This window comes from Pan troglodytes, chromosome 1, assembly GCF_028858775.2.
Source record: "Pan troglodytes isolate AG18354 chromosome 1, NHGRI_mPanTro3-v2.0_pri, whole genome shotgun sequence".
NCBI lineage: Eukaryota > Metazoa > Chordata > Mammalia > Primates > Hominidae > Pan > Pan troglodytes.
Window position 1 is genome coordinate 197871668 of NC_072398.2, and position 23749 is coordinate 197895416.

Sequence of the window (23749 nt, forward strand, 5' to 3'; positions counted from 1 at the left end):
TGTCAAAGACATAGAAATGAAAGAAACAATGGCCGGGTACAGTGGCTCATGCCTGTAATCAAAGCACTTTGGGAGGCCGAGGCGGGCGGATCACTTGAGGTCAGGAGTTCAAGACCAACCTGACCATCATGGTGAAATGCCGTCTCTACTAAAAATACAGAAATTAGCCAGGCATAGTGACGGGCGCCTGTAATCCCAGCTACTCGGGAAGCTGAGGCAGCAGAATCACTTGAACCCGGGAGGCAGAGGTTGCAGTGAGCCAAGACTGTAGCACTGCACTCCAGCCTGGGTGACAGAGTGAGACTCCATCTCAAAAAAAAAAAAGATCTATTTAATTCCAACATATACTGAACCTACTGTATGCCAAGTTCTGTACTAGGGAAACAGATATGAACAGATGTGAGACCCTCAAGGGTCTCACAGTTTATTGAATGATTGATTCATCCATTCACAATTCATTCAACAGATATTTAGTGAGCACCTACTATATGCAAGGCACTGTGTCTGGTGCTGGGAACTCAGAGGAAACTAACTGGACAACGTGGCTGCCCTCATAGAGCCTACCTGCTAATGGAGAAGACAGACTATAGGCAAGTAAACAAAAACAAGATAATTAACAGATTACGATGGGTTGTGAAGAAAATAAGCAGGGTATCAAAATTATCTGACTAGGGGAGGTGAGCCTACTTTAGAGAGGGCAGTCAGGAAAGGCCTCCCTGACGAGGTGACATCTGAGCTGAGACATAAGAAAGAGAATACAGCAGCTGTCTCAGGGGTGAGTGGAAGAGCATTCTGGGCGAGCGAATGCAAAGGCCCTGAGAGTAGAAACAACTTAGGTGTTACAAAAACAGAAAGGAGAGGAATGGGACTGGAGCAGGTAAGTGGAGCTGAAAACAGGGACAGGAGTGAGGGCAGAGGTGCCTGGGAAGATGGCAGGAGCCTTGCTCATTGTGGTAAGGAGTCTAGGTTTTATTATGAGAGCAATGGGAAGCCACAGATGGTGTTAAGCAGAGGAGGGGCATAATCTTTGGGATTTTAAAAGATCATTCTGTCTGCAGCATGGAAAATGGGTGGTAAGCAGGTAGTAGTATGGGGGTGGAAAACCAGTTAATGGCTACTGCAGTAGCTCAAGCAGGAGGCAATGGTGGCTTGCATTAGGGTGGCGACAGAGGAAGAATTCACTGAAACCAAAATGTATTTTGGAACTGCACTCAAGAATTGCAGGTGGACTGCGTGTGGAAGGAGAGGGAAAGCAAAAATCAAGAACAATGCCAACTTTTTTAGCTTCAGCAGTTGGCTAGTGGCAGTGCTATTTACTGAGAGAAGTTTGGGGTTGGAAATCAAGAGTTCAGTTCTGAACAAGTTAAACTTGAGATGTCTGTGAAATCCCAGTAGGAATCTCAAGCGGGTAGTTGGATGTGCAAGTCTGGAGCTCAGGGGTGTGATCCAGGATAGAGATAGAAATTTGGGAGTGATGATAGTATGGAAGATACTAAGAGCCTCAGTCTGGAAGCATTTACCTAGGAAGCGCATATAGACAGAGAAGATCAAGGACTGAGGCCCGAGACAGTCAACACTTAAAGGGTGAGCAGGAGAAGTGCCAAGGAGACAAGGTGAGAACAGCAGAAGAGTAGCCAAGGCCCAGGATGTTGCCACAGAAGCCAGGAGAGGTGAGCATGAAAACAGAGGAGGACCAGCTGCTGGGACAGAAGAGCCATATGGAAGAGCTAGCAGTGTGGAAGTGACTTTCAAGAGCATCTTCCGTGGCATCATGGAACAGGTACCTGACTGGAGAGGTTGGAAGGGCTAAGGGAGCTGAGTGAGCAGGGGCAGTGGGTACAGACCACTCGGTGGAGAAATTCAGACATGAAGGGGAACACCAACTTACAAAGTCCCTGGAAGAAGTTCCGGGAAACACATTTGGCCAGTAAATATACAAAGAGACATCCAGCTTTGCTAGTGATGAGGGAAATGCAAATCAAGACACAATGAGATATCATTTTACATCCATTCCACTGGGAAAATGTTTTCAGTCTGGCAATACTCCATGCTGGAGAAAATGCAGAGCCACCGAGTCTCTTACACACTGCTGGTGGGATTGTCAGTACAACACTTCAGAAAATTGTTTGGCATTTTCTCATGAAGCCAAACATTCACATGTCCTATACCCAGCCATTCCACTCCTTGCTCACTCATCAGAGAGAGGGAAACAAGAATTCACAGCAGCAGTATTCACAGTAGCAAAAACCCAAAGACAGTCCAAATGCCTTGAGAGGAGAATGGACAAATAAACTGCAGCATACTCACCAGAAGAGCGCTACACGGCAATGAAATGAATGGACTCTAGAGACATGTAGCAGGGTGGATGGTTCTTAGACTGTGATATGAGGGAGAAAAAGCCCAAACAGGTTACATGCATCAAAATACCTTTTTATAAAGCAAAAAAACAAATATAATAAATTATAAATACACTCGAGGAATAGATTTAGATGTGATAAACCTATACTGAAAAAGAAAGCCAGAGAATGATAATGCTTGAGTCAAGATAGTGATGACTTTGCATGGAAGGCAATGTAGGTTAAATAATAAGGATGCTTATTACTCTAAAAGGAAAACAAAGACAAGATCTCCCATGGAGTATTTTTATTCCAAAGCTGATTGAGATGCTATTCAAACCTCTAAATCTACCTAATTTCAAAAAAAAAAAAAAAAAAATACCAGGCAGAGAAACATGTTCAAAAGCACCAAAGGGAAATTCAGGAAATTCACCAATCAGGAAAATCAAGAATGCAGGAAACTCCACAGGAAAAACAACTCAGTTTAAAATTACCAAAGAAAACAAACAAACAAACAAACAAAACAGACTTAAAAAGAGGGTGGGGGCCAGGCACAGTGGTTCATGCCTGTAATCCCAGCACTTTGGGAGGCTGAGGCTGGACAATCGCTTGGGGCTGGGAGTTCTCAACCCGCCTAGACAACACAGGGAGATTGCATCTCTACAAAAAAGAAAAAGAAGAAAAGAGTATGGGGAAACCAATGGGTTAAGAGAGAGACATGGTGCCGGGCCCAGTGGCTCACACCTGTAATCCCAGCACTTTGGGAGGCCGAGCCAGATGGATCACTTGAGGTCAGGAGTTCGAGACCAGCCTGGCCAGCATGGCAAAACCTCATCTCTACTAAAAATACAAAAATTAGCCAGGCATGGTGGCACACACCTGTAATCCCAGCTACTCGGGAGGCTGAGGCAGGAGAGAAGCTTGAACCTAGGAGGCAGAGGTTGCAGTGAGCCGAGATCGCGCCACTGAACTCTAGCCTAGGCGACAGAGTGAGACTCTGTCTCAAAAAAAAAAGAGAGAGAGAGAGATGGCAACCAAATGCACCATGCAGACCTTCTTTGCCTCCTGATTTCAGCAAGTTAATATAAAAACCATTATGAGACAGTTGGGGATAGCTCAACACCGATGATGGGGGATACTATGGAATTATTCATTTTTTAATTTGATAATGGAATTGTGATTTTTTAAGTTCCTTATTTTTTAGAAACATGTACAGTACTAAAATATGTTTTAAAAGCTCCAATAATATTTGTTCTGTACTTTTCTCATACATGGTTGTAGCTTGTATACTAATCACACACACACACACACACACACACGTGTTTCTATCCAACAGGACTGTACTTCCAAAGCACAGACAATTCCTCTGCAGACCTCAGCACGGTGCTTTGAGTATTGAGAGTACTGCTTTGAGAGTACTGAATTATTTGCTGAATTTATAAAAATAAAAACCAAAAAGAAACACACAAAAAAGGGCCAAGCATGGTGCAATAAGAAGTATATCTTGAGCCAAGGATTATGTTTCATACAACTTTTTTTCTTTTCTTTCTTTTTTTTTTTTTTTGAGACAGAGTCTTACTCTGTCGCCCAGGCTGGAGTGCAATGGCACAGTCTCGGATCACTGCAACCTCCGCCTCCCAGGCTCAGGTTACTCTCCTGCCTTAGCCTCCCAAGTAGCTGCGATCACAGGCATGTGCCATCATGCCCGGCTAATTTTTGGATTTTTAGTAGAGACAGGGTTTCACCATGTTGGCTAGACTGGTCTCGAACTCCTGACTTCAGGTATCCAACCGCCTCTGCCTCCCAAAGTGCTGAGATTACAGGCTTGAGCCACCACGCCTGGCCTCATACAACTTTTTATACCCAGGTCTAAACACAAAGTCCCTGGGAAGGAAGAGCAGGTATGCAAAGAAAGATGCCAAAACTAATACTTGTAAGGGGACCTTCTTTGGGAAAGAAGGTACGGATACCCCCAGCCAGGCTGAATCCCTCTGACACACACTCCCAGCACCACAGGAGTTAACTTATTATGTGTATTGTCATCTATGCAATGTCTTATTCCACCGCCAGGCTGTGGGCCCCACTCTGGAGGCGCTCACGTGGCCAAACTTGAAAAGCAGTTAAGAGCCTAAAGGAAGAAACCGCAGCATCGTCCAGGGGAGGAACAGCACAGACCACAAAGAGAGTCAAACATCCCAGTGCCCAAGTCAGGAATGCCAACTAGAGATCAGCCAAAGCAAAGATCCCGGTGGGGGGCGTGGCAGTGGGCTGGGACCATCATCTCCTCTTCTGAGGAGCCAATGAAGGGAGTGGAGTGGGTGAGAGCCAGCATGCAACAGGAAGACGAGTACTGGAGAGGCAGAGTAACGGGGACTCAGCAGCTGCCCGCTCTGTAACCTGGCTGGCCTGGTCCCTTCTCAGTGCAGTAGGATGTGGGCTACCACAAGAATGCAGAATGCAGGCAATGCTAGTGCGTCAGAGTAGAGAGCTCAGCATTCCTCAGCACCTTGGGGAGGCCTACTCTGACCAGCAGATGTAACCACATTTAACCATGGAGTGAGGCTCCATCAAGCACATCTGGGGTGCCTGGGTACCTGGAGGAAGGAGGGAGGGAGAGAGGGGTTCCCTAGGCCAGCACAGGGATAAGGGGCAGGAAGAGCCACAAAGTGGAGTTGATTTTCAAGACCCCTCTGACTGACTTTTGAAAAACTGGATAGGTTGGGAAGGGAAGGAAAAACATAATGAGTGCTAGTTAGGCACTTCAAGGCATGCAAGGAAAGTTTCTTTCCAGGAAGAGGGGCTGCACAAAGGTCAAGAGATGGGAAGAGGCCAGGCGTGGTGGCTCGTGCCTGTAATCCCAGCACTTTGGGAGGCCAAAGTGGGTGGATGATTTGAGGTCAAGAGTTAGAGACCAGCCTGGACAACATGGTTGAAACCCCGCCTCTACTAAAAATACAAAAATTAGCCAGGCATGGTGGCGGGTGCCTATAGTCCCACCTACTCGGGAGGCTGAGGCAGGAGAATCACTTGAACTCAGGAGGTGGAGGTTGCAGTGAGCCGAGATCACACCACTGCACTCCAGCCTGGTTGATGGAGTAAGACTCCATCTCAAAAAAAAAAGAGAGAGAGAGATAGGAAGACACAATGGAGAGGGGAAGATAAAATGATGTCTGGTTTTCTTTATCCTCTCAAAGATGCCCATTAAAATTGCTGGAGGCCCTGGGCTGGGTTCCACAGGCCAGGAGGAATGTTTTATGTATTCCTGTTCCCCTGTTATTACAGAAAAACCCACTGTATATGAACTGTTTCTACTTCCAGGAATTTACCACAGAGCTGAAACCTCAACATATATTCACAGTGCTCAAAAAGAGGAAACCAAATAGCCAACCACTAGAGTTAGATTGGTTAAAATACAAAAGCATGTTGTCAAAGATCAGTTAATGGCATGGAAAGAGCTACACCCCATATAAATGGAAAAAGCAGGTTACAAAACAATATGATTCCAATGTTATGAAAAAAGTATAAGGCATTTTTTAAAATATGTAATGCTCAAAGAGTGTGGCAGGATTATGGGTGATAACCTTCATCATCCTTGTTGTCTATTATCGACAATAAATATGTTTGACTTTTTAAAAATTAGATAAAAACACAACAAATGTTATTGAAATACACACACACAACTGAAAACAGGCCCACGTGGGGTAAGCTCACCTTCTGCAGGATGGGGGTAGGGCAGATGTTGTCAAACAGGACTGAGTTGAAGATCCCATACACGCCCTCATCAAGGTGGTACACGATGGTCTTGGAGGTGGAACCATTTTCCTCTGCAGGAGGGGAGGTTTCAGAGGCAGCACAAGTAGCAATGTGAGGGGGTGGTAGTGGGGCTGACACAACAGTGGGCTCAGTAAGGAAGCAAAATGGCTGCCCATTCCTCAACCATGAGGCGAGGCCTACAACAAAAGCCATCAGCAGCCATCCTTCCAATGACATGGGTTCACTGCCGTGTTGGGAACACTCACCCCTGCAGCCAAGCAACCTGCCCAGGATGCACTCCCCTGCTTGCATCTGAGCCCCTAGGTGCCCCAGCAAAGGCAGAAGAGCAGCCCACCCAAACTCAAGACCCCAAAAGGTTAAGCCACTTGCTCAGAGGCACATGATAGGGCAGTGGATCAGCCAGAATGAGAAGCCAGGTCTCTTGATTGGATCAGACGGGACAATCCCCCAGGTCTATAAAGGAAGCCAGAAGAATGCCACACACGAACACAGGACATTCTACCTGGAGCCCACCACCCTTCACATGAATTCTCTCCGGGGAAAAGCGCACAGTCCTGAGGCTCCCCTGCATGAGGGTCCCAGAGCAGAGGGCAAGCCTCAAGATCAGAGTCCCTGACACCTGTCACTCACAGGCTGCTATCCCTGACCTATCTGGAAGGGGAGGGAAGAGCACTGATGTTGGTGATGTGGGCCCAGAAGCTCTGAGTCAGCCTAACCTGAACTTGAATCCCCACACTGCCCCTTATCAGCCATGTGACCTTGGGCTAATGACTCAGCCTCCCCCTGCCTATGTTGTCATCTGTAAAGTGGACTCAAACAAATGTAAGCTGTCATTAATTATTTTCATTATATTATGAGAAGCAGTAGGGTGAGTAGGAGCCTGTATTTTGGAGAGGAGACAGACATGGGGTCAAATGCAGGCTCTTACTAGCTATTAAGCAGTTCACTTGTATTCTCTTTGGCTCTCAGTTTCCTCATCTGTAAAATGGGGTCAACAGAGTATCTATTCTCTCTAAGGTTGTTTCGCTCTCAATCTTCACAAAATATGAACACGCCTAGGAAAAAAGATGCTAAATAAATGTCTTGGGGTGGGGCGACTTGATTGAAAGTTTCCCTAAAGCAAGAACCCATTCATTCTCCAGATTCCCCCATCCTCTGCCACTGGGTCTAAAACCAGATCCTGCTCAGCCAACCACTATCTGCAGCTTCAGGGGAGTACAGGGCTCCACTGCCCACCTGGCACCTACCCTCCCTGCCAGGCTGGTCTAGCAGAACCTCCTTCTTGGCAATGATGCTGACTGCCACAGTGAAGGCCGAGGTCACGTAGTAGCGCCCCAGCTCAGCAAAGATGTCCACGCCACAGCCCTCTGGGAAGTACAGGTCCAAGGCTGAGTTGATCACGGAAGCAATCTGGTAGGAGGAGAATGGGGAGACAATTATGTGTTTGAAATGTGGGCTTTATGCTGAAGACTTGCTACAGCTCCAAGTCTATTTTTTGAAAGCTGCTTTGATTTCCGGAAGAAGGATTTGGCAGCTGCTAAGGCCCCAGCTGATAACTGTGGACAGCTGGCCAAGAAGGTAGGAGGGGGACAGAGCTGGGTAGAGAGCCTCGTGCTTGTGTAAATCACCCTCCTCCATGGCCCCACAATGGGAAGGAGTCCTCTTCATATCACACTTGGTACTCAGATTCCAGAAGCCCTGATGTGGATCTTTCTTTCATAAATAACCAGTTTGTTAAATACAGTTGACCCTTAAACAACACAGGTTTGAACCGTGTGGGTCCACTTATGCATGGGTTTTCTTCTGCCTCTGCCACCCTGAGACAGCAAGACCAAGCCCTCCTCTTCCTGCTCCTCCTCCACAGCTTTCTCAACTTGAAGACAATGAGGACAAAGACCTTTATGATGATCCACTTCCACTTAATGAATAGTAAATACATTTTCCCTTCCTTATAATTTTCTTAATAATATTTTATTTCTGGCCAGGCATGGTGGCTCATGCCTGTAATCCCAGAACTTTGGGAGGCTGAAGTGGGCAGATCACTTGAGGTCAGGAATTCGAGACCAGCCTGGCCAACATGGTGAAACCCCGTCTCTACTAAAAATACAAAAAATAGCTGAGCATGGTGGCTTGCACCTGTAATCCTAGCTACTTGGGAGGCTGAGACACGAGAATCTCTTGAACCCGGGAGACGGAGGTTGCAGTGAGCCAAGATTGTGCCACTGCACTCACGCCTGGGTGATAGAGTGAGACTCTGTCTCAAAAAAAAAATTATTTCCTCTAGCTTACTTTATTGTAAGAATACAGTATATAATACATATCACACATAAAATATCTGTCAATCGGCTGTTTATGTTATCAGCAAGGCTTCTTGTCAACAGTAGGCTATAGTAGCTAAGTTTTAGGGGAATCAAAAGTTATATGCAGATTTTTTAGTGTGTAGGGGGTCGGTGCTCCTAAGCTCTGCGTTGTTCAAAGGTCAACTGTAATATACTTGATTACAGAAAATTCAGAAAATACAGAAAAGGAAAAAGAAGATAAAAGTCACTCCAAAGTCTATCACCTAGATGAATCTAATTATTGTTAACTTTTTGGAGTAGTGTCTTTAATTATTTTTTATACAAACGCTATTTTTTATTATAACCATGGTAGGTCTCTGTATATGCTTTTGGAACCTGTTTTACTTAATAGACTGTGAACGACCTCCCCACATTAAGGAAGTGTTTTCATCAAAAGGATGTACCATAATTTAACAAATCCTGAGTATTAGATGGACCAGGGAAGTCCACTGGACTTCTGTTAGGAACAAAGCTAGAACAGTCATCTTTGAGGCAAATTCTTTGAGACTATCCCAAATCATTTCTGTAAGGTCAATTCCTACATGTCGGTATTCCCGAAGGAGGCGCCTTCCAAGAAGAGGCGACCTCTAGTGGTTGGAGTGGGAACTGCTAGGACACATTTTTCTTAACTTCACCTCACAGTGGGTAAGGAAAAGGGAATAGAGGAAGAGAATGGACAGGGAGCAGACCAAAGGTTGGTTTTCGTTTCCCTGCCTTCCCACCCGATATCTCATCAGCCCACCTTAGGGTGAAGAGGCCTATCCCGCCCCTTAAAGAGCCTTACGACTTATGTAAATGTGTCCTGGTTATGCCTCCAATTGGCTGAAGTGCATGGCAGGCAGAACCAGGTTCTGCTTTGGGCTCAGGAAGTAATGTAACCTCTGTGAGCCTTGGCTTGCTCAGCTGTAGCACAGGGTTAATAAGCAGTGAGATCACCCAGGTAAGCACCAAGCACTGCATGCAGTGCATAGGACCCATGCACCACCCACCCTCCGATCATCTAATCCCTCCCTATCCTCCCCGCCATAGAGCCTAGCACGACACTCCCAGCTCCAGGGTTACCTCTTCAAATCTCACTTTGGCCCCTTCTGTGCCAGGGAAGCCACCACCAAGGTCCAGAACGTGCATCTTGTGACCCAGCTCGGTGCCCATTTCAAACACGAGCCGGGCATCTGCGATGGACTGAGCATAGGCCTGAGGGTCAGGACAGCCACTGCCAATGTGAAAACTGGGAAGAGAGGAAGAGCCTCGGCTGACATGCAGGGCTCCAAGTGCCACCACCTGAGCCCCAGCCAAGAATGACATTGGGCAGGCACATGAGACACTGTGCCCATTTTACAGATGCAGTGACCAAGGGCCTGAAATGTTCAATGGGTTGCCAAGGGCCATATGGCAAGGGAGAAGTGGACAGGAGGCTTGATCCAAGGGCTCCTGGCACTTGGTGCTCCTCCCATCCCTCCTTCTGGGATGAGAGCCAGGACCCCCAAGTCAACCAGATCTGGCTGTGCCTCCCAGTCAGCAGGGTGGCCTTGGCAGCTTACTCAGCTTTGTTTTAGTTTCCCCACCTATAATGCGGGGACAAGACCCACACCACACAAGGCTGAGAGAATGTGCATGAAGCACTTAGCACAGCACCTGGCACACCTAAGTACAGAATAAATGAAGCCCTATATTAGGTAGTTCATTGTTCATTAGGTAGTTCATTATTACTCCTTCCATATCCCTGTAAGACAAGAGGCACACAGCTGGGTGCAGTGGCTCACACCTGTAATCCCAGCACTTTGGAAGGCCAAGGCAAAAGGATTGCTTGAGCCCAAGACTTTGAGACCAGCTTGAGCAATAAAGTGAGACCCCATCTCTACAACAAATAAAAATTAGTCAGGTGTGGTAATGCACACCTGTGGTCACAGCTACTTGGGAGGCTGAGGCGGGAGAGAGAATTGCTTGAGCCTGGGAGCTCAAGGCTGCAGAAAGCCATGATCATGCCACTGCACTCCAGCCTAGGTGACAGAGTGAGACCCTATCTCAAAAAAAAAGAAAGAAAGAAAGAAAGAAAAGAGGCCCCTCAAGAGTGTAGCTGCAAAACCTTTGTCCTACAGGCTGGTAAGACTCCCTCAAAGCCAGGTCTCTGGATGGAACTTCCTGGGACAAGACCTTCTGGGGACCCTGGGACTGGCGAAGGGACCCTTCTAAACTTCCTTTTCAAACAGAGGAAATTCTCAAATGGCAGAATTCCAGGCCCAGGGACAGGCCCTACTCAGAGGCCCTGGGGAAGGTCTCATATAGAATTAATTCCTGGGAAAGAGGCAGGGAGCCTGGTGTGGGAGGGGATGGCAGGGGTTCCCAGTGCTCACCTCACACCCACCACCTCCGCATGGTTCTTCTTCGCATTTTCAAGCAGGTGTCTGCAGGATTTCAGTGACACTCCAAACTTTAGGCTCAGGCAGCTCAGGGAGTGGGAGTCATCAGTAGCAATGCACAGAACCATCCTGATGAGACACACAGTGCCCCTCTGCTGGACAAACCCTGTCGCCCCACCCCAGCCACATCTCTCAATCAAGGGCTGTGAGCTACATGGCTCAGAGCCACCCAACCCCACAGGCTCCCTGACCCCTCCCTCTCCCTACACAGCCAATCAACCTTCAAGTCCTGTCCAATCCATTCTCTAAATGTCCCTGACCCATTCCTGCAGCCCCTGCGCCCTGGTCCAGACCTCACCAACTCTCCTGGGGCAGCTCCAGTCCCTCCAAATCAGTCTCCACACCAGTTAGAGCTTTCAAACTTGTCGTGTATGAGAGGAATCATTTTTAAACAAAGCCTTAAGGAGAACCCATTAATACGATGGAAGCTGCTTTGGATGGACTAGAGTGGCCCATCACCTGGCCACCCCCTTCACTCCAAGGCCCCTCCTGGGAAGTCCAAGGGTGTCCAGTAATCATGTAAAAGGCACAGCCAGAGCAAAACGTCCAGCCCTGACCCCTTCGAAAGTCCATTTGCATCGGCTCCCCGCCCCCGACCAGGATCTCCTTCACCCCCTACACATAGCATGCGGCAGCCACACTAAGTTTCTGCTTACGCTTGAATGTCCCATGCTGTTTCCAACCTCAATGCATTTGCTTACGCAGTTCACTATTTATGGCCCCTCCAAATTCTATTCATTCCTCAAGGCCTGCTTCAAATGCCACTTCCTCCGTGGAGCCTTCCTGACCACTCCCTCGACTCTCTCAAGCCTGTGACTTTGGCCTCCATAACACATGGGTCTCACTCTGCCTAGGGCTTTAACCAGTTATTTCTGCCTTTGTTCTAGCTAGACCTTAGCATCCTGGGTTCAGTCCAGGAGTACCTGCCCCAACCTCCTGCAACTGTGGCTGGGTCCAGGACAGGGTGACCTGCCCCAGCTCCACCCCCTCACCCCACCCCCCCCTTCACTCTGAAGCCCAGCCTTCCCACAGCCCAGTCTCCCCTCAGCCCAGCCTCCCCACAGCCCAGCCTCCCCACAGCCCAGGCTCCCCACAGCCCAGCCTCCCCATGAGTGGTTCTCAGCTTACTTGGCACTGGGGTGGCTCTTTACCACCTTTGCCAGCTCCATCTCATTGTCAAAGCTCAGCAGCTGGATCCCATGCTTGGCAGCATATTTGATCTGTGCAATTTGCTTACAGGGGTTGGCGCAGATGATCTTACTGGCAGGGATTCCAATATGCTGGACCAACTCCATCTCTGCCTATGGGGCCCCAAAGGTGGTTGTAAGGAGGCACCAGGGCCTGCTAGCCCATGGAGCCCAAGGAAGCACAGATGAGGGCAAAGTCATAGCTATGCATAGGGAGGCCCATAACAGTGGGCCTTGCTCTAAGACAACAGATACATAGAAATCAGGACTTACATGGATTCACCATTCTTTGATAAGCAGGGCTGCCATGTACAGCCATGCGGGTGGTACACTGAACAATCCTGGGGGTGGGGAGTTCCCATTCAGAATGAATACAGAGTAGATTTGTATATTTATTAAAACTTCCTGGCAGTAAAGCATCTCATTCTAAGAAAATCAGTATATTTATTATAACAATTAAGTGTCTTAAGGAAAGGGTACATTTTCTAATTTACACAAAGGCATTATATGGACTCATGGTAGCCCTGACAACAGGCTTCTGACACATTTTCCTGGCAAATTTAAATGTTTAAATATTACTTGGAAAACAGTATGGAGGTTCCTCAAAAAAAACTGAAAATAGGACAGGGCGCAGTGGCTCACGCCTGTAACCCCAACACTTTGGGAGGCTGAGGTGGACAGATCACTTGAGGCCAGGAGCTTGAGACCAGCCTGGGAAACATGGCAAAACCCCATCTCTACTAAAAATACAAAAATTAGCCAGGCTTGGTAGTACATGCCTGTAGTTCCAGCTACTCAGGAGGCTGAGGCAGGAGAATCACTTGAACCCAGGAGGCGGAGGCTGGAGTGAGCCGAGATCACATCACTGCACTCTAGCCTGGGTGACAGAGCCAGACTCCATCTCAAAAAATAGAACTACCAACTACCATATGATCCAGCAATCCAATACTGGGTATACATCCAAAGGAAAGGAAGTCAATATGTAAAAGAGATATCTGCACTCCCATGTTCAGTGCAGCATTATCCACAATCGCCAAGATACGCAAGCCACCTAAGTGTCCATCACAGATGAACAGATAAAGAAAGTGTGGTCCACATACACAATGGAATATTATTCAACCTTAAAAATGCAGGAAATCCTGTCATTTGCAGCAACATGGATGAGCCTGAAGGACATCATGTTAAGTGAAATAAGCCAGGCACAGAAAGACAAACATGCATGATCTCACTTATATGTGGAATCTAAAAATGTCAAACTCAGAGAAGCAGCATAGAATGGTGGTTGCCAAGGGCTCGGGTCAATGGCGAGGGGGCAGTGGGAAGAAGTTGGTCAAAGGATACAAAGTTTTAGTCAGGAGAATTAAGTTCAAGAGATCTAATGTACATTGTGGTGACTATAGTTAATAACAATATATGGTACACTTGGAAATTGCTAAAGAATAGACCTTAGGGGTTCTCACCACAAAAAAAGGTAAGTATGTGAGTTAATGCCTAATTAGCTTGTTAACCATTCCACAACGTATACATATATCAAAACATCATGTTGTACACCATAAATATATACAATTTTTATTTGTCAGCTTAATAAATAACAAAAGTACTGCTGGTGTATTAGAAAGTCCACCAGACCAAGGGTCTTTTGGACAGAGATCACCCCACTCCAAAGGCCTACTCTGTGCACGGCCCTGCGCTGGGTGTGCAGGGTGTGCGGGCTCAGCCCTGCTCCTCTTGGGGCCTCCTCTTCATCCCCTTTACTCTAGAACCTGTGGGCACCTGATTGCTGCATTAATGATACGAACAAATGATGATGATGATGATGACGACAGCAACTGTGTTCATTCAGCACCTGCCACAAGCAGGCCCTGAATTAGATGGTTTACATCGGGTGTTAGCATACTTTTTCTATAAAGAACCAGAATAAATATTTTAGGTTTTGCGAGCCACACAGTCTCTGTCACAACTTCTCAACTGCCTTTGTAGCACCAGAACAGCCACAGCCAAAGCATAATTGAATGAATGTGGCTGTGAGTCAATAAAACTTCATAAAATTAGGTGGTGGGCTGGATTTGGCCTTCCGTCCGTAGTTTGCCAACCCCTACTTTGGATTCACCCTTTTATTCAGTCCTTGCCAATAACCCATCCAGATGGGTATTAGCTCCAATCTACAGAGAAGGAAACTGATGCTCAGAAGGGCTACGCAGAAAATAGGTGGCAGAACGAACTTTCGAACTCAAGTCTGACTCTCCACGAATAAACAAGAGACGAGAGAGCCAGTTTTGAAACATGGTGAGAGGCATAAGAGTCATTTTTAGCCATCCTGGTTTTGTAATAAGAGTCTAATTTTAATTTAGCAACTTTTCAGCACTAGATATTTATAAGCATTATTTCATTTAATCCCAGTGACTATGCTATGAAATATTTACTGGCTACATTTTATGGAGGACAAAATTGAGTTCAGTGAGGTCCACCTGTCTGTGGTGACACAGCCAACCAGTAGCAGAATGGGACACAAAGGTCAAGCTCCAGAGCTGGGCTTGCTGCCACCACAGCTTGCTTCCCAGGGGCAGATGCGACCTACCCTGAATCTGAGTGGATGTGGACCTGTGTTTTTGTTCCCTGCCTCACCACGTGAGGTGAGAGGAAGAAGCAGTGTTAACACTTTAGCACTTTGGGGACCTGTGATTGAGCTTTGATTATAATTTTTTTTTAAATATATATATATTTTAAATAGAGACAGGGTCTCACTACATTGCCCAGGCTGGTTTCGAACTCCTGGGCTCAAGCAGTCCTCCTGCCTTGGCCTCCCAGAGTGCTGGGATTACAGCTGTGAGCCAAGGCACTCAGCCTAATTATAAATATTTAAATAAGTGTTGTCATTCATTGAAGGCATATCCTATGCCAGTCACTGCATTAAGTATTTTATATACATTCTCATTTAACCTTACTAATAATCTTATAAGGTGGGGAACAGAGGCTCAGGGATGCTAAGTGATTTGTCCAAAATCACACAGCTTCTAAGTGGCACAGATGGGATTCTAACTGTCAGAACTTAGCACACCAGCTCTTAACCTCACTGCTGTAATGGGGAATGCAACCTCAATGCTGCACTGACGGGTATTTTTGAGCATCTATTGAGTTGCCAGGCTCTGTGATAGGTGTTAATAAAACAAGTGGTGACTAAAGCACATAGGGTCTCTGAGACCATGGAGCTTTCAGGTTGGTGGGAAAGATAGGCAGGGCAGTCCCAAATGAGCGCTGAATAATGATGGAATTACAAGTGGTTAAGAGCTAGGAAGAAAAAGTACGTGCTGCAAGAGACCTGGGTGTGAGGGGCAAAGGACAACCTCAGGGTTAGATATTTAAACTGAGCCCTGCAGGAGGCCTCAGCCAGGCCAAGAGGGAAGGAAAGAATCTAAGAATGTTTCCAGTAGAGGAAGTGGTCTGTGCAGAGGTTCTGAGGCAAGCAGTGCTGAGCACTTCAGCCTGATCAAGGAACAGAGAATGCTGGAGTGGCTCAAGAAGAGCAAGTTAGTGCAGTGAGGACGATGAGGTCAGAGGGAGAGGGGCAGAACTGCCAAGGAAACATGTTTTACCCTGCATGTGATGGGAAAGAGTCTAAAGGGTTAGGAAGGGAAACGACGTGGTCAGATTTGCATTTTAAATATAAGGTCTACATGCCTATCTGGCTACCTGAGGGAGGGCCCAAGGGGATTCTGGGGGAATAGACTGTGATAGTCAGTGGCTATCACCATCGCCCTGGGGGAGATGACAGAGCCAGCTCCAGAAAAGTGGGGAGATGTGTTCTGGAGGTGGGACTGGCAAGCTGGGTGATAGATTGCATGTGGTGATGAGGAGGAGGACGTCAGAGGGAACTCCCACACCCAGCAGACTGAGGGGGCCCTTCATGACGGGGAAGGGGGACATCAGGAGCACATTTGAACATGCCGGGTTCCAGGCATCTCCTCGTATCAAGTCAACTGGATATATAGGTCTGAGCTGGAGATTAAAATGTGGGAAGCAGTGGCATATTGATGGTATTTAAAGCCATGGGAGGAGATAACCCTTCTTCTGAGAAGAAGGAGGGTTTACAAGACAGGGAGGCCTAGGAATTCAGAAGAATGCTACCATTTAGAGAGTGGCAGAAGATGGGGAGAGATGGCACCCGGGACCTGCAGAGGTGAGGATGGAGAACGTTTCCAAGGGATGGAGAACAATATGCAGATTAGAAAGCTATTCCTGTAAATGCAAATCTCGTCTCACAGCGAGACGTGTGTCTGGACAGGAAGGAGCTGTCTCAGCTGTAAGAAGTGCCTGATGAGGTGGGGTCGAAGCAGTGTTCTCTTTCATCTTATACACTTCTGAAGCCTTTAAAAGTAGGACCATATGTTACTGTTGAGTCTTTTTTTTTTAAAGAATGCATTGCCGGTCGGGCATGGTGGCTCATGCCTGTAGTCCCAGCACTTTGGGAGGCCAAGGCAGGTGAATCATGAGGTCAGGAGTTCAAGACCAGCCTGGCCAACATGGTAAAACCCTGTCTCTACTAAAGAAACAAAAAATTAGCCGGGCATGGTGGTAGGCACCTGTAATCCCAGCTGCTCAGGAGGCTGAGGCAGGAGAATCGCTTGAACCTGGGAGGCAGAGGTTGCAGTGAACTGAGATCACGCCACTGCACTCCACCCTGGGCAACAGAGCAAGACTCTGTCTCAAAAAATATATATATATATGGCTGGGCGCAGTGGCTCATGCCTGTAATCCCAGCACTTTGGGAGGCCGAGGCGGGTGGATCACCTGAGGTCGGGAGTTCGAGACCAGCCTGACCAACATGGAGAAACCCCATCTCTACTAAAAATACAAAATTAGCCGGGCATCGTGGTGCATGCCTGTAATCCCAGCTACTCGGAAGGCTGAGGCAGGAGAATCACTTGAACCCGGGAGGTGGAGGTTGCGGTGAGCCGAGACTGCGCCACTGCACTCCAGCCTGGGCAACAAGAGCAAAACTCCATCTCAAAAAAAAAAAAAAAAACTATATATCCACCAAAACCATCCTGGTGATTATCTATGGAGACATAAAGCTGATGTCCTAGTTTCTTTTGGGGTGAATGAATCAATGTGTTATTTGCATGTATTATTAGTTCACAATCCATGTTTAAAGTAAAGTGCTCACTGGATGTTGGTAAGTGCTCACTCGGGATGTTGGTAAGAGAAAATTCTTTGGAGTAGTGAAAGTGGAGGCTGGGAAGCAATGGCTTAAGGAAGGAGTACTGAAGGAAAGAAAAAATGGGGGCGGACAGGCGAGTGCAGACAACTTGGTTGAGTTTGGTCACAAAAAGAGGGCAAGGGATTGGGCTGGAAGAGGGATTCCTCTTCCAGGGATTGCTGGTGTCCAGCAAAGGCTTTTTAAGATGGGAGGATGCTGAGGGAGACAGAGGGCAAGCGATTGGGACAGGAGAGATGACACAGTGGTCCTCGGGCAGGTGGCTGGGTAGACCAGAGTCCCCGAGCAAGCTGTGGCCCTGGCCCCTGTCCGACGCATGTCTGTCTTCACATCCAGCCCTAGCTCACGCCAGGCCCTTGGTCAGCGTCCACTAAGGCACAACGCCGTCAAGCATGGCCACCCACTACAGACGACCAGAAGAGGGCAGCCTTTGCCTTCCAAGAAAAGCTGTAAGTCGGGGAGCCACCTCTCCAGAAGTGCACCAAAGGGTTTGCATGATCCCATCACAGGGAGGGGGCTTAAGTCTCTCCTCGCCCCTGCAGTTGGCTGAGGGCATCCATCACTGGCTGAATCCCAGCTCAGCCATCCTCTCCCCAGCCACCTTGGAAAAAACAGAGTCCAAGGCAACTCAGCAGGACTCAAGCTGCCACCACCCTGATGCGGAACCTCCATCTCTCATTTCCTTATACGTTAAATGTGTCCTCACCAGGCTACGGTCAGAATCCCCATTTTAAAAAATAATAATTATCTCACAGGGCTGTTGTGAGAATAAAATGAGATCAGATACAGAAAACACTTGGCAAAGTGCCTGACACAACAGACACACTCAGCAAAGGGCAGATGCTTCTCCAGTCCCCGCTGTCATCAAGGTCTCTCTCAGCCTTAACACCTCACTCTGCCCTTTCTTCTAGAGAACCAAGCGCCTCCCCCTGGGGTTCCTGAAGCAGAAAACTCTAGGCAGTGGGGTTTGGTCCTGTTCTTCACCCTAGACCTCGGGGACTGAAAGGATCCTGCTCCTTCTCATCCCACGTGGAGGCCCAGGGCACCGCAGGAAGAAGTGGGAAACGAGGACGTCCTGGCTCTGCTACCCACAGATGGCTGACCCCATGGTTTCCTCAACTGTAGAACGGCAGTCTCTCCTGCTGTGTGCCTCACAGAGCTTCGTGGAAGACATGCACAAAACGAGGTGTGCAAAGCATGAACTAGCCCAAAGATAAGAGGAAGCACCTCATCTACCATGAAAGGCATTAACATTCGGTCCCTGCTACAGGTTAACCTGCTCGTTCTGACCATCCCAGCCAAGTGCACACCTCTCCCCAACCTGGAGTCGCTCCAGCCCTGTCATCCTGCCCAGGACTCCAGGAGTCCTTTCTAGAACTCTCCTCACAACATCCAGCCATATTACGCAACCATTACTAACCACCAAGAAAATAGTGCTAATGACAATATCACAAAGCAGTGCCCACTGGACTTGCTCCCACCTCAGGGCCTTTGCACCTGCTGTTCCTGCTGCCTGAAATGCCCTTTCCCTGGTTATCTACCTGGCTTGATCCCTTGGCTCTTTTGGGTCTGTATTCAAATCTCAGTGAACCATTCCCTGGCCAAACTATCTAAAAGTACAATCCTCTCTCCCAACATTCCTTACTTCCCTTTCCTGCTTTCTCTCTACAGCATTTTCCACCTAAAATACTAAATATTTTCATTATTTCATCTGTTTTTTTGTGTGTGTAAACAAGCTCCATGAAGGAAGGGCTTTTGTTGTTTTATTTTGTTCACTGCCAAATCCCCACCTAGAATAACGCTTGGCCTCAGAAGAGATGCCCAATTAATATTTGCTGAATCAATAAATGAGATACTTTCAGCTCTACTTAGTTGCAACTTTATAGCTTAAATGCTTTTATCTAGCAAGGACAGAATAGAAATAAATAAACTAAGCATTCAACTCAAGGACAGCAGTCTATCAATTCTGTATTGCTAGCCCTGCCTAGCACAGTGACTACACACTGTAGGAGTTCAGTAGATACTGAATGACAGTAGATAAGTAAAGTTAATCTAAAGTGGCTATGCGCGGTGGCTCACGCCTGTAAACCCAGCACTTTAGGAGGCTGAGGCGGGTGGATCACCTGAGTTCAGGAGTTTGAGATCTGCCTGGCCAACATGCTGAAATCCTGTCTCTACTGAAAACACCAAAAAATTAGCCAGGTACGGTGGTGTGCACCTGTAATCCCATCTACTCGGGAGGCTGAGGGCAGGAGAATCACTTGAACCCGGGAGGCGAAGGTTGCAGTGAGCCAAGATGGCACCACTGCACTCCAGCCTGGGTGACAGAGCAAGACACCATCTCAAAAAATGAAAAAAATAAATCTAAAGAGAGCAGGAGGGAATGAAGACAACAGCAGAAATCAAATTAGAAAGACAGAATTGGTGGCAACAACAAAACTACAAGGACTAGTTAAGAAAATGCACCGCCACACATTATTATGATTATAAAAGGAAAAAGAAAAGAAACCAACAATATGGAGACGCTTTTGTTTTAATTAGAAGAACACCATGTATAGCTCTGTGCCAAACAAATTTGCAAATCTCCATTAAAAAGATGAGCTTTCTACCAGGGACAAAGAAGATTCCAATCTGGAACTTCAAGGCTGACAAATTCCATGCTCGTTTCTCCCTCCCTCATCCCTTGAGACCCCTCCTGAGTGGGTGGTCTTCCCAGAGGGCAAGGACCAACTACAGGTACCTCTTGCTCCCCAGAGCCCACCTGGACTAGCCTGGCCATGTGTGTGTTCAGTGGGCATGGAGGGTCAGTGCACCGTGGGGGCAGGGCTCACCTTGTTGGCACAGCTAAAGCCCAGCCCCAGCTGGGCCAGAACCTTTAGCACACCTGGGCTGCTGTTGCACTTGACAGTGTAAAAGGGCTGGACTCGTGGCAGGCACTTCAGAAAGCAAAAGTGCTTCCTCACTATGGCACCCAGGTCAGCCACGAAGAAGGCAGCTACCTCGTCCTGAATGACAAGAAGTAGATGAATGTGAGACCCCATCCAGCTCGCACCCTGTGCATGCCATCCGTGATCCTTCCAAGTACCTGACCCAGGTTCAGTACTGGCCACAGAGCTACCCTGCTGCTAAGTTTTCTGGGCCTCCCCAAGCCTACAGGGCAGAAGGCAAACTCCTCAGCCTGGCATTCAAGGCTCTGATCTAGCCCCAATCCCTCCCCTCAATGCGGCTAAAACTCCAGCTGTAGGCTGGATCATTTTCCCACCTTCAAACCTTTGTTCCCACCATGTCCTGCAGAATACCCTCCCCACTCCTGTGTCTGGCAAAATCCTTAAAGTTTCACTCAAATGCCACCTTCCCCAAACCAATAAGGCAACTCTGCTTTTAAATGCTCCCACTGCATTTGCATATGCTTCCAAGGTATCAGAACTGCATATGCATCTGTCCATTCTAGAAAAGGGTAAACTCCCTAAAGGCAGAAGCTATGACCTACAGCTCACTGCCTTCCAAACACAGGTGCTCAATGAAGCCTTAAGCTAGTCCCACTGACACTGCAACCTATCCCTATGGACAACTGTTCATTGTAGATGTGCTAAAGGCCAAACATGTATGAGGCTGTGGGTGAGACCACATTACTTAAATGTGGAAGGGACCCTTCCAGAGTTGCTTCCCTGGGACTCTGAGTTTCCCTTTCATGCAACACTTTTTTACTCATGCCCACTTGGTGCCAAACGTTATGCTAAGGGACAGAGATGACCAAACAGTACTGTTGTTCTGAAGGAGCTTGGGTCTGGAAGAAAAGGAACCCCTTAAGTACTTACAAGTCCATTCAGCAGATGTTAGATGGCAGTTTCTACAAGGTGCAATGCGGGGGCATGGAGAAAGAAAATACAAAATCTGCCTGGGGCGATCAGGAAAGGCAACACTGATGAGAAGCAAGGAATGACTAGAAAGGGGTAAAGAGGGGAGAGGCTGAGAGAAGGATGCTGCAGGCAGAAGGAACAGCCTGGGCAAAGGCATGGTAATAGGGCACACGGCATCATTGGGAAATGCAAATTGAGTCATTCAGCTCCGAAGGAGCATAATATATACTGTGGGGAAAGCTGGGAATGGGGCTATGGAGGCAGGGAAGCTCTGACTTGATCCTGTAGGCAGTGGAGAATTGCCAAATTCAGATTTTGAACAGGACTATGATACCTTTGGAGGGGGTGGCATGAGACCGGGAGATCAGGGGGCCTTTGGAGAGAGGAAGACTGAACTAGAAAGCGAGGTTCCACATAAGCACACTGGAGGCTTATTTAAGAAGGCAGAATTCACAGAGCTTGGTAATGCCTAGATGTGGGCGGTGAGGGAGAGGGGGCAGCAGGAAAGGAATCCCCCGTTTCTGACCTTGGAGGGCTGGGTAAAAAGGCAACATAGGAGGGGCAGGTTTGGGGGCAAGGACCAAGAATTGGGGATAAATTGAGCCCCTCTCTTGCAAATAGCAAGGATTGCATACCAAATAAGCGAAAGGATAAGATGAGGGCCCTAGGGACCCTTCCTGAGGAGGCAGCTGATCTGTACAGGGGACCGGGGACCCACCCCCATTCCCAGCCCCTCACCGTGGTGGCCTGTGAGGCCCCCAGAGTGAGTTCCTTCAGCAGGTCTCGGGTACTGAAGCCCTCCTCCACCATCACAAAGTCCGATTCACTCAGGTAGCCAGCCATGCCTTGCAGGAGGAGCTGACGGGCTGGATGGAGCCGCTGCTGCAGCCGCCGCCTTAGAAAGTATGCAACACACTGCGGGGCGGGGGGAGATGAAGGGAACCGCTGGGGGGCCGGCTCTGCTGCCCCACTCGCCTCCCGAGGCCAGGGATCCCAATCCCGTCACAACCCGCCCCCAGCACAAGCCCGGGGTTCACTGGGCAAGGGTGGAGAAAGTCAAGAATCCCGGATTTCAGACGGAGACAAGGCACCGTATGCCCAAATGTCACTGCCTCTCCGAGTCAGTTACTCCCTCTGTAAAATGGATGAATTGTTTTGGAGAGCCTTCCCAGTTCTGAAATTCTGGATTTCAGGAAAGAGTGAGAGAGAGATGGAACAGAAAATCTGAGAAACTTGGGTGGGGAAGTTTCCAGGGCGCCCCCAGTCTTGACCACGCCCACCTAGAGGGTAGCCAGTGGCCACACCAAGGCGTCTCAGCCTAAGAGCAAGAGCTTAAGTTCGAGTCCGCTCTCTACTGCTTGACCTCGGGTACCCTCTGACCCTTTCGGAGCCGCAGTTTCCCCAATTGTAAATGGGGGCTGGACTGATCCTGAGATGCTACAATTCTAGGCGTGCCTGGGGACGCCACGCGGTGGGTGGGGGCCGCAAGCTCCTGGGAGAGAACGGAAGGCCGAGGTTTTTTCTGTCCGAGTGACTCCTACAAAGTGCAGGGCTGAGGTCCCCCCAACCCCCAGGGCCCCTTACCAAACTCCGTCCTCCTTCGCGGGGGCCAGAGCCAGGAGCGCTGCTAGGGGGGGTCGCCGGTGACCTCGAAACTTGTGCAACACCCCGAGGAGGAGTGGCAGTTGCGGAGCCGAGGCCCCTGCTGACAGGAGGCAGAAGGGGCAGGGGGGCAGGTCAGCACCAGGGCGGAGGGCGTCCGCTCCCCGAGGCTCCCCAGGCCACTTTCCGCACTCGCCTTAAAACGCATTTACACGGCTTCGGCCCATAGGTCTCCCCAGCGAATGAATCGGATCCTCGGCGCCTCCGCTCTCTCGCTCCCCCGGGCTCGGGTCCCGCGGCCCGCGCCCCGCCAGCCCAGCAGCCACCGACCCCTCGCCCCGCCTTCCGCCCGCCGCTGGCTTATATAACCCCGCCCAGGCCCCGCCCATAGTGCCGAGGCCCTGCCTCCGCTTGGCCGTAGCCCTGGCAACCGGGTGCCGCCATCCCATTGGTCGATTCCGACATAAAGTACTCAGCTCTGCTCGCCCTTACCGCAGTCTTCTCCCCCGGAGGCTTGGCGGTGGCTACCTCACGCTGGAAATCAGAACTACAGGGCCGCCGCCACGCGGGTGAGACACTTAGACCCTGCATCTTAGTCTTAGAGAGTGGGCAGGACCAGGAAGCCTTTTCTGCCTCTGCCTCAACTTACTTCGTGGTCCAGCTCTTGTCTGCGTCAGGAACTGCTCACTCATCTCTCGAAACCCAGTTCCAATGACATGTCCTTGTATTACTTTTGTAATAAAATTCTTTTTATTTAATTGCCTCTTCCAGGCATCTTCCCCGACTCCAACTCAAAACGCATCTAAAATGTCTTCAGAGAACCTTTTTGTGACTTTCCCAGTTCAGGGCAATCCCTCCCTTTATCCCATCCTCTGAACCCGGCAAACTCTTACTCATCTCTCAGTAGAAATGTGTCTCCTTCTCCAAGAAGCTTTCCCGGACTTCCTCAACTCAAAGCATTTCTTCTATACCGAAAGCTGCTGCTCACCCATCAAAGTCCTGTATAATGTCACCTC

General features: G+C 48.6%; 1 protein-coding gene across 12 annotated transcripts in view; it reads right to left on the reverse strand.

Annotated features, from left to right (window-relative positions):
- AZIN2 (antizyme inhibitor 2) overlaps positions 1-23076 on the reverse strand; it is a 42396-nt gene extending 19320 nt beyond the window's left edge. The window contains exons 1-10 of one of the 12 annotated variants that reach the window (XR_010147245.1): positions 22930-23067; positions 22716-22833; positions 21870-22046; positions 20103-20276; positions 11998-12170; positions 10804-10938; positions 9512-9677; positions 7358-7520; positions 6048-6160; positions 2308-2377 (exon numbers count right to left, since the gene is read on the reverse strand). Coding sequence is in view for 10 of the 12 variants with exons in the window: in XM_016958591.3 (XP_016814080.1) it covers positions 6048-6160; positions 7358-7520; positions 9512-9677; positions 10804-10938; positions 11998-12170; positions 20103-20276; positions 21870-21974 (1029 nt within the window). In the remaining 2 variants the exon portion in view is untranslated. Of the gene's footprint in view, positions 1-2307; positions 2378-6047; positions 6161-7357; positions 7521-9511; positions 9678-10803; positions 10976-11997; positions 12171-20102; positions 20277-21089; positions 21173-21869; positions 22047-22715; positions 22837-22929 lie in introns of those variants that run through there. The other 11 variants (XR_010147244.1, XM_016958591.3, XM_016958589.3 and 8 more) reach the window with 11 other exon arrangements.
- Positions 23077-23749: the final 673 nt, after the last annotated feature.